General features: G+C 43.1%; 1 protein-coding gene across 2 annotated transcripts in view; it reads left to right on the top strand.

Annotated features, from left to right (window-relative positions):
* Positions 1–10,710: 10,710 nt before the first annotated feature.
* The window catches only part of FN1 (fibronectin 1), a gene marked incomplete at its 3' end in the record, with an annotated part of 53,765 nt that continues 53,016 nt past the window's right edge, over positions 10,711–11,459 (top strand). Inside the window, exon 1 of one of the 2 annotated variants that reach the window (XM_082001521.1) lies at positions 10,711–11,237. In XM_082001521.1, the coding sequence (XP_081857647.1) occupies positions 11,078–11,237 (160 nt within the window). In that variant the 5' untranslated portion in view covers positions 10,711–11,077. The remainder of the gene's footprint in view (positions 11,238–11,459) is intronic. The other variant, XM_082001522.1, reaches the window with a different exon arrangement.

Genomic DNA, 11,459 nt, shown 5'->3' with positions numbered 1-11,459 from the left:
GGTAAGCATAGTTCACCATTTTATTTATGTTCTGTCTACCATTTAGGAGGGAATTTGATTTAACGGGACTTAAAGATGTAAGCAGTACCCCTTAGCTGGGGCACGTTTGCAGTGTCCCTGTGCATTCATAAAAAGAAATGGTGTGCAGAGTGCTGGACACACTACGGGACATGTTTTTGAAATTAATTGCATCTGCATATGATTTCTGATTTAAAGTGCTATGACTTGGGAACTTTTTCAAGTGTGTGACCCACTAGCAAGACAGTGAATTGTGCCCGGAATGCCGCTGGCATATTCTTCCATCCCTAAAAAAAATGCAGTAATGTACATAGCAGTAATAAATAAGCAGATTTCTGGAAAATCTCAGTAGTAGTGAAACCTGCTGTGTGGCACTCGAGGACAACTGCAAATTAATCATTTTAAGATTGTCTTGAGGATGAATTAAGCTCAGGCCATTTCCCATTCCCTCCAGCATCTTGGATATAAGCAGCAGTGTTGGAAGGCACACTTTGTATATCTGAGGACCAGATCTAAAAAGCCATTTAGGAACACTCATAAAAACCAGCTAAGAGCATAAGCACACAAATATTAACTCATGAGGTCTCACTGATTCATGATATAAGCCTACGCAGACAACAGCAGCTCTCCGGGCAAGGGACTTAGGCCAATATGCTTAAATCATGGAAGTGATTTCTACAGATGCCAAAAGGATTAGCACGCTCTATTTTCATTATTAATCAGGCATCATGCAAGGACCCACAATGTCTTTGAAAACTGCTCTCCACGTGTTCACTTCAATATGAAATCATCTAATGGGTTGCATCCTCCAGTGGGTGCATATCTGTTTCTTTCTTTTAAAAAAATTCACTGCCTCCAGGAATAAACTTATTAATGGTGTAGGACTTAATCAATATATTCAGATCACAACCAATAGAGTGTTATGGGTTTTTTTACTTCCTGTTTTGTGTTGATTTTTAATCAATGTTGACATATATATAAAAAATAGTTGGTTTTCAAAGGTCCAACTAGCAACACTCTTGTAGATTACCTCATCTAAGCACAGATTTTTTTGTGTGCATATTTGTAATTGTTTGAAGTTTTTGCAAACATGTCTTAAACTCACAGTATAGTTTTCAAACACATTTATGAGAATGTTATAAGGTTATTAAACTTCAAAGAAAACAATTAATTTTACACAGTAATGGTGTTTAGCCTTTGTGGTAGACACTAGACATAGAAAGAATATTTAGGCCCGTATCTCATGAAGGCTGACACACAAATTTAAGAATATAGCTGCAGTCCATGGATTTAGAGACAGGCATGCACAGTATATATGCTTTTGTGGGATTGCTCCAGCCTGCTTAAAAGTCGGTTGCACTTTATGGTTTTGATTTTGGCTTTTCTATAAAGAAGGCAGAATTTCTAATGGTCTTAAAGCATCAATCCTTCCCTGAGAGGTTAGACAAAAAGAAAAACATTAAACAGAAATTAGGAGACCAGGCCTGCTCCCAAAGAAACCAAGGTCAGAAATGGTCTCATTTCAATGTAACAGAGTCTAGCAGTAAAATTTCTGCCTTCCTCTTAAATATTAGTCTTCCTTTACTTTTCTGCTCATGTGTCTGCCATAGCTCTCATCTCTCCAGCAGCTATGATCTGCTGCCAAGATTGTTCTACTCTCCATGTAATTTATGACCCTGTCATGCAGCTTATTCATACACACTTTCCCAGTGGTGAGGCTGAGGATACCGATGTATTTAAATGCTGCTCACAGGAGTGCAGGGAGCTGGCTCTGGAGAGACAAAGCACATGCCTAGCTTTATTCAGGTGACAGACAAGGTTTATCAAATAGTGGAATTACTGCAACAGGTAAAGCTAGACGCTTTAATTAATCATTGCAGGGTCAGGATCTGAGCCTTTCAGATACAAAAAGTCCCTCGCAGATCTCTAAGCTGTGAGCCAAGAACAGCAATGAATTCAGTGCACTGGGTTGCCTCTAGCCTAATGCTGCTTTCCCCAGCTGACCAACCTTCCCCTTGGCAATGATTCTACCAGACACTATGTGCCTATGGGACCCAGGGGCCTAATGACATGTCTATAGACTCAGGTACTAAGAAACCTAAATCATACTGACTTTCGGTGAGACTTAGGCTCGCAAGTCTCTCAGATCTGGCCTGTCAAACAATCTTAGGTGTCAAACACATGGGACGTAGACATCTATATGTTGACCTGAGCCCCAGGCATTTCCAAGGTGCTTAAACACCAGTGTTCCAGAGCCCAAAGCTCTATCTACCACACAGTCATCTTACAACAACAATACTACTGATTTTCCTATGATACTTAGAATTTCATTGTCTTAAATATTTCGTCCCCATGCGCAGATGCTCCACCTTCTATGAAAAAATCCTATTAGTGGTATGTTTCTTTCTTCCTCTTTTTGTTTTCTCCTTCAAGGCTTTCCATATAAGAAATGTTTCAGGCTGTTTTATTTGCCAGAGGAAAAAAGAGTGATTTTTAGAAGGTATGTTTCAGAAGAGATTGTGCAAAATATTCTCTAAAGACAAGAGACTTATACAGGCCCTATACAGCCTCCTGTTTCCACATCCCAGCACATCTCTGAAACAGAACCTGAAAACAGTGAGAAGGAAGTGTCAGGCAGGAGATAAATGCCACGTGTAGCACTTATTTTCAATATTACACATGACAGTTCTCATTATAAATTAATTGAAGAGATATATTGTCAAAAAAAATCATTTAATGTGCACAAAATCTGCATTTTATACTAATGCACTCTATGGAAAATATGAATACTGTTCCTGGAAAGTAAGCTATGACCTCTTTCCATATTGTGCATAAATCTGGAGAGTATAATCAAATGCAGAAGCAATGTATATCTCCAGACTCTGAAGCTTCTACCTGCTCCTATAAATCTTTCAACTATGGAATGGACAGCAATTTGGTTTATACTAATCTAGCCAGTTTAATATCTCGATTTAATGTTATGTATTTAAGTAATGTTTGCTTTAATTTCTGTATGACCCAACTATGCAAAAATGTGCCTCTAATAAATATGGCTGGCTTGGGACATATTCAATGAGTACAAACACCAGATGCATCATCAAGAGCTTTGGGATATTTGTTTTTAGCATATGACCACAAGATATGATGCATCTTTGCAAAACTTCCTACTTCACTTAAGAATTATGCTCAGCTTTTTTGGTGTTATCAGAAGCTATCCTGGACAACATAAAGAGAAGCTTTCCTCTCCAGACTGTGTCAAACTATTTAGGGTTTCCTTTCCTTTGAAACCCCCTTTTTTCCTGTTTTCATATCTATGAAAGGGAAATGCTGATAGCTACCCAGTTTGGAAGGTCCTTAGATCAACCTGCTAACAGGCCCAAATCCCGCTCCTTTTATGAAAAACATGAATTTCATTGCTAAGTTCAATAGGCTGGACTGCAATCACCTCATTGTAATCAGGTAAGGGTTTTAGTTTTCCATCTATTACATGGATTACATGCCTAAGTGCCTGCCTGGCAACTGCTCCTATGCCTTTACAGGAGAGGTGTACACAAGAAAATGTAAGTTAAATTACGACGCTATCCCTTCCCCACACATCAGTGAAAGGTGCTTGCTGGTCTTAAGAGGAGAATTCTGCAAGAAAAGAGATGTGTCTGAATCACCAGCTTTCCTGCAAAACACTTTGAAGCTTTAAATAGGTGTGTAAGCCTTTGGAAGTAGTGAAATGGATTCCTGGAACACGGGCACATCTCCTTGTTCTGGACAAATTGACTTGTTTTCACTTGTGACATCCCAGCAGAAAACCTCTTGCAGCGTATCTAGCTAAGCCAATCATACATACATCAATGTCTAAATACTATCAGTGATAAACCTTTCATTTGCACATAGAAACTCCTTTGGTATGACTGTATCAACATAGACGGCGGAAAGAATTATGTAAAACGGTGTATGAAAACTATGTATATTTATTTTTACTGCAATAATTCATAATCTCAAGAATAAGGAACACTGTAAATTCTGTAAATACTGTTAAAAAGGTAAAAGAAGTAAGTGATGACTGTTGGAAAGCATCAGCTCTAAATCTGTATGATTTCACGGATAGGTAGTTTAGTACAGACTGAAAATAAGAACTCCTAGCCAGTCCAAGCTGCAAAGTAACCTCAAAACCAGAACAAGGACTACAATCAAAAAGCATATGCAGACTATTATCAGTTTTGAGTGTCAGCAAAAAAAAAAAAGTCTAGCCCACTATAATCCACATTTGAAAGTAAGGCATTAATTCAAAGGATTAATGACAGAGCAGAAATTTTCTGAGTCAGTATAGAAAGTCCTCTGCCATGAGGTCCAGCTTTCAACCAAAAAATAATCAAAGCACGTCTAGATTTTAACATAAAGCTACACCAGAAACAGTTAAGCAGTGAGACGTAGGACTGAGGCATCTCCATTTCTCGGATGGACTCTACAGTTAGAGGTTTCCAACGTAAGTGACTTGGGAGGAAAAAAAATCTTATCAATACCTATGCCTATATAGGCCCAAAATTCCCCACTAGCAAAGCTCTCTAGGTAAGAATCATACCTGTAAGAGGCCTTGGCTTCAGACTAATTATGAGTTGACTGATTGACACAGATGAAACTCCAGCCTGCTTTGCTAAAATTTCTTGCTAGAAGCTCATCTTCCACAAAGGGTTTGAATAAGTCAGAAAGAGCCTTACGCCTTTCTCTGGGCCTCTCTCTGGGCTGAATTCCCACCCACAGAAGAGAAATAGTTGGGAAAGTCCCACAGGAGAAGTGACACTATTGCTGAGCCACAGAAACAATCAAGTTAAAATAAATACATCAGAAACCAAGGAACTTCTTGCTGGCCAGGAGACCTGGACTACCAGAAGGAGAGGATGGAAGAGTAAGGGAAAGAAAGTGAGAATGAAGGCAGGAGAAGACCCAAGTTCTTCCCCAGAAGCTGGAAAGTATAAAAGGTGGCCAACAAGAACTTCTGGGCAGGGCTGAAAAACAAGTGAAAGTGAGAGCTTCTCTCATCTCCGAGAGCGCAGCCAAAAAATCAGGTTACCAACAGTAAAAGAAAGAGGAAAAAAAAAAACAAACCCTTCAAAATTGGCAGCAAAGAACTATCCACCCTTCTTGGCTCCATGTAAGGCTGGGTGGAAGGGGTAAGAAGGAAACAGGGAACAAACTGCAGCTTGGAGCCAAAACACTTTCCTTCTGGATGCTCCTGGCTCAGTTCAGCCCTTTGTGACTCTCAATTTCAACCCGTTACGCACTCCTCCATAATCATCATAATAAATAGCTGTTTGGTTTCTCCATGTATTCAACTTCCTCGCAGCAAGCCAAGCTCGACCTAGCACTAACATTTATTTCTGGATTTTGACCAGGCCTGCCTAAAACCAAACAAGACTTGGTGTGATTTGCCATATTCACTGGGAGAGAATAAAAGCAATTGCACTCAAACACCAGGGTTTGTGGCCAAGTTCACCTCATGCTGCTGCTGGTGATATCACCGTTATTTAACTTTGCTTTAGTACTTCTAAGACTGCTGTGGAAAAAGGGAGGGTTTCAATTCTGTTTCTGGGCTTTGAGGGAGACACAAGTTATGTTAACAACATGGACATAACTAACTATTGTCCCTCCATCAAAAGAAAAAAACCCTCTATTACTCAAAAATAAAATTATTGTTAGAAACTCGTAATGACTAAATAAAAACAGCCACTGGAATTAGGAGACTTCCCCCATCACCACTGCTGGGTGGGATTTTGGCCAAAACACAAAAATCAAAAAGAAAATAACAGTCATAAGAAACTGCACTTTTCCAGCTGTCATAACTTTTTCCCCTCCTTTGTCTGTATTAATGTGTACAGGTTTGCACACAATTGCAGGCACTGCTAATTGACCCCTGTAATTGTGGAGGGGGGTTCTGGCTCCTCATGGGTGATCTGTCACCCCTGTGCAGCAATGCAAACCCCCAGGCCCCTCGCAGAAGTCCTCTCTCGAGCACATTTTGTCCCTGTAGCCCTGTTTCAGGGCCTTTTGGAGCTCTCTCATCTTTGCTTTGGGGAGAAGCTGCAGGATACCATCTCCTACCATACAAGGAGTACTGAGCCGTGGGCTGGAGGAGAAGTCTCACCTGGTCTCTGCAGTGGTCCTTGGGGGCTGCTTAACCTCTGAAAGCAGGAAAGTAAGTGGCACAAGCAGCCAGGTTAGAGGGGGATTTCCTTTGAGCAGGGAAGATCTCATCAGCTGAGGAGATGGAAGATCCCCTCATTAAGACATGATAGTTCCAACTCTTCTTAAAATAACATCTTGGTGTCCCAAGCCAAGTCCCAAAGGTGCTCACAAGGCATCCCAAAATGCCAATTCAGATTTCCAGAGCTGACAACTTCCCAAAAGTGCTGCACAACATCCCCAGCAGGACGTCAGGCTGGGATTTCCAAAGGATTTAGGCAACGTGAACAGGATTTGGGCATCTGTGAAAATCTCTGCCAAACATGTCAAAATGTGAAGAACAACATGTTTTCAGCTCTTTCAAGCTGGTATTGCCCTTCCAAAAGCTTCTCCTGTGAGTGAGGGTCTGTCACATGCTACTTGCCTGCCAATTCACATTCATGGGTCTCATGAGAGTTCTCATTTTTCTTGAAGTTCTGGCATCAGGAAGCATGTCAGAATCTCAGTTTCCATTCTTAAAACACTGTATGTGATGTAAACTCCTCCTTAAAGAATCAGGAAAACAAACAAACAACCTGAAACCCCCAAAAGAGCCCCTCTACCTGGAAAAAACATGAAAATCTCTCCCCCGCTGTCCTCCAAAGCTGTTCTCCTGATTTTGCAGGGTGTGACTCACGAGTGTTAGACGCCTGGGGCTGACAGAACTGCAGACCCAACTGCAAAACAAGAGCTGTGGCTATGAACTTCTCATCACTGGCAAACTACAACAGTTTGGGTAGACCAAACTAAATAACATAATCCACGGACAGCTAGGGAAAGGAAATGCATTTTTCTGCATTGATGACACTGAACATTTCATTAGAAAAGACTGGGGAGGTGGGAGAAGAGAAGGGAATTTCCATTGAGAGTGCCAAAGATCTAATTAATGCCCTGTTAGGGACCATTTATACATGATGAAATTCATTCCTGCACTGAGAGCCAGCATAAAGTTACGTACCGCTGAAGTTGCAGTTAACCGGCAGAAGGAATGAATTTCATTTAAAGAGCGATGTTCCAGATTCCTGGATGAGACACTCAGGAGTGAATGAAGCACTGTGCAGTAGAGCCTCAGCAGCCTTGAAATGAATTTTGCTGTGACCTAACAAAAACCACAGACTTGAAATTGTGATGATTCAGAAATTTTCAGCTCGCAACAGGAGTCCTTGCAAAATATTTGGGAACTGCAGGAAGCATTTAATGGTCTCCCTATGGCAAGGAGAGGAATCCTGACCTCTCGTCTTTATGGTTCTTGTTCCTATGAGTGATAATTTTAGGAGATGATTAAGTGTGCGTGGCCTTTCTTCTAAGGTTGCTAAAAGAATAACAAGTGACCTGGCTTGGTCCTCTCTGTACTGATTCATCTTCCCTCTTTGCTAGTGGAATTTGCAGGAGAATGGTTACAGGGACAGACTGTGCTCCCAGTCATATATGTAGCACCCCATGAGTGTGTGCAGTAAAGGAAATCAAGTTGACCTAGTGAAGGGGTTTATCCGCAGAGCAATACAATGGAGCAACAAAAGTCAGGAGAACCTTATAAGGGCATGTGCCTTTTCTAACCAAGACTTGAAAAGTTAGAATTTCAGTAGAAAAAAATTTTGAAAAGACCAAGAACATGAATCAGAATACCCATGGCTAAAGCAGATGTTCAGGACATTCTTAATCCTTATTCAGATGCAAAAACCATGGAAGGGTGGTTATAAATTCAGACTGATCTCATCCTAAGAAAGAAAGACTTCAGGTGAATCTTCCATTCATTTCCTGTTAGCTTGAGGGAAAAACTGACAGAAGGACAGACAAAAGAGTTACATCCATTTCCCAAAATAAGTAAGAGACATCTCAGAAAGTCTAATAGCATGCAATATAATGATTACTACATGTTTGTGTCATAATTACTGTCAGACATTTCTTTAGAAGTGAAACCAGGCTGTTCCGAATTGTGTTGAAATATGACTTGTAAGATTATTCCTGGCTGCTAATAAATGATGGCTGTGCAAGAAACTAATTTGAGCATCATTGAAAATTATAATTTTGTTTTGTGTGCTTCCAGTAATGTTTTCTTAAACAAGCATCTTGCATTTGTCCCTGTATTTGTGTAACTAATGCTGTGGAAAGCATTAGACACAGTCACACACTTGCTAACACTGTATTTCTCATTCAATTTTCAGACTGAATTCCATTTTCAGTTTTGTATAAATACTTACGCTGTTCTTGAAGACCTAAGTGCAATGCAAAATTATATGTACTGGACTTAAAGCAGACATAAATGAGGTCAGTGTCAATCATTTAGCCTTCATTGGGAGGCTAAATACATGAACCATATATGCCATTTTAAAATAGTCGCTAAAAGCAGCATGCTGGAAATGGGGGTCACTAAAAGCAGCATCCTGGAAATGCATCTAAAATTCTTCTTTCTTGGGAGCAGAGACTCTCCCCCTCTAATGCCTGCAGAGAGCTGGTAGGTACTATGTACCTCGACCTACAGAGGTTATAAACTCCCTGGAGCACTCTTTGGCTATGTTTGCACAGCATCTAGCACCCACGGGCTCTTGCTCCACAGTGAGGACTGCTGGTTGCTTCCTCATGTTTGCTTATTCCACCATAGCCTGTTCCTTATGGATTACCTGTACTTAGCTTTTACATTTTAAGCAGGTTCCCCCTAGCAATTTTTATTTATCTTAATCCTCCTATACTTGAAGACTCGTCATTACCTTTTCCTTTTCCATGTCAATTGAGCTTAATTAGCAGCTCATAGCAGCAGCAGGACCTGTTCACATACTTCACTGGAAGGGTATGCAGAAGCAAGCCCTATGCAGAAGCAGCAATACACTGCATACTGCGCAAAAGAAATTCAAAATTTGACTAAGACCTATGCACAGTAACTGGAAAAATTACCTAAAATTGCTGCCTCATTGCACAGATGTTTTCCTAGAAGGAAAACTCTTATTTTCCATTGATTTCCACTCAGTAATGCTTCCTTTGGAGCAGGCTAGTTTAAGTATGTCCCAGTTATAAACGGTCATACAGCATCATTTTCTGACAATGTGCTTTTCACCTTGCTTTTATCAAAAAATTCCAGATATGTTGTAAGCTGGAATTTGAGGGTGACACTTCATAGCTAAGGTCCGAGACAAGCAGGAACACTTTCTGAAAGCAGGTTTTCATTTTAAGGAACCAGATATTTGCTAGTTTATGATGACATGTCCTGCTTCAAAAGTCAATGCTCCCCCTCACTATGGCCACCTTAGTTCTGTGATTATTTTGAGGGATAATGTGTGTCTGGTAACTAAAAAAAAAAAAATGCAGCGCAGTAGATCTAAAAATAAAAATTAGGGAAGATGGGAATTAGCTCACCACAGCTCACCTCAATTGCCAGGTCAGGTTTCCATTTCCAGTAAGTTTTCAGCAGGGAAGAATGTCTGAATGTATCCGTGGGCATTCATTACACAGAGGAATAGAAATTTCTTTGAGAACAGATACCTGACATCACAACTGCATGCTTTCCTGGAACAAAGCACGTGCTGGATGGACACCATAGTAGGTGTCACACAGCCTACTGAAAGAGTCTTCATCCCAAGTGAGATGTTACTGCTTGCATTTCAGTGAAGACAATACAGTTGGTTTGCAGTAAGCAGAACAAGAGTTTGATGCTCAACTTGCTACAGAGACCTGTGGATGTTCAGCTTAAGGTGTCTGGAAACACTTAGTAGACTACTTCACACTCACATTTGTCTAAAGAGTTGCTTTAATAGTTCAGGAACCACATCAGACTTTTAGAATAATAATCCCTTTGCCAAGACAGAGTATGCATGTGAGGCACAAAATGGTTAGCAGCATGACCTTCCTATATGATCTGAACTTGAGTGCTGGCCCAGGCGCTGCACTAGAATGGGGGACACTGTGCTTTGCTTACTAGCAGCTTCCAGCTTGAGCGCCACAATTACAGAGCATGCTCTCTGCTTTGCAGTATTCCTTCAAACTAGGGAAAAAGAGACCTCCCACAAAGCAGCAGAGATGGCTATAGGAAGAAGACAGGGGAAAGATGAAAAAATTTGTATACAGCAGGGTTACATTAGATGATCACGCTAAAGATCTCATATACTTAAAAGGGGTTCAAAGCCCAGCATTTCTCTTTTCACGTTCATTTTGTTCTCAGAATGAATTTTGGACAGCAAGAAATAAAGTCAGAGAAAGAGGCTATTAAATTTATTTTGAACGGAATATAACCCCACCGGTTTTTCTAAGAAGTGAGGTGTGAAAGATTTTAACCTTGAGTCACCAGCAGTAGATAAAACATCACTTAGGGTTTCCTATTTTCCAACCTGTACACGTACGTTACGCCTCACCTTCTCCCCTGTGCAGAATATTACTTCTCCTGAATGGAGTGGTATCAACTTACAGGCCGAGCTGCTCAGAGGAGAAAGAAAAGTTTGTCTCTCCCCAAAACAAAGCCATTTTGTTAAGCCAAATGTTCCACAAAATGGCACGACCGCCTTCCTGCCCGCTCTCCCTGCTGAAACGGCCGGGGTCCCCACGCTGCTCGCCGCCCGCAGCCCCCGCCCCGCCCGGCTCGGCCCTTTGTGGCGGCCGGGCCGGGCCGGCGAACGCTCGGCGGGGCTGTGGCGGTCCCCGCCCGGCCCCCGGCGGCGCCGAGGCCAATGGGCGCCGGGGCGGCGGCGACGGCCCCCTCCCCGCGCCGCCCGCCCTATATAGCGCCCGGGCGGCGCCGCTGTCCCGTTCGTCGGGCTGCCTGGGAGCGGTGCCGCTGTCCGTGCCGTGCCGTGCCGTGCCGTGCCGTGCCGTGCCGTGCCGTGCCGTGCCGTGCCGTGCCGTGCCGTGCCGTGCCGTGATGCCGTGCCGCACTGTGTGGCGGCTGGCGCTGCTCGCCCTCTGCCTGGGGGCTGCAGCTGCCTGGGGGGGCGCCGGACAGCGCCGCGCGGGCGGCGGCAAGAGCCGGCGGCAGGCGCAGACCACCTCGGTACCTCAGGGCACCCCCGCGCAAGGCAAGCGTGAGTACCGGAACGGGACGGAGATCGGGGCGGGGCGGGGGGTCGGACAGGAGGCGAGCGTTGCCCCGAGCCCCCGGAGCCCCGGTACCGCTGGCTGACCCCCGGCTGGGGCTTTCTGCCCCTCGGACTCGGCGGGACCCGCGCACCTGCGAGGCTGCGGCACAGTAGCCGGTGCCCGCTGCAGGCGCGACTTGCCGGTGCCTTGCCCCTGCCCTCCGCCTC

Source organism: Phaethon aethereus, assembly GCF_964289735.1.
Source record: "Phaethon aethereus genome assembly, chromosome: 6".
NCBI lineage: Eukaryota > Metazoa > Chordata > Aves > Phaethontiformes > Phaethontidae > Phaethon > Phaethon aethereus.
The sequence above is the reverse complement of the archived record's forward strand: the minus strand, read 5'-3'. Positions and strand labels throughout refer to the sequence as shown.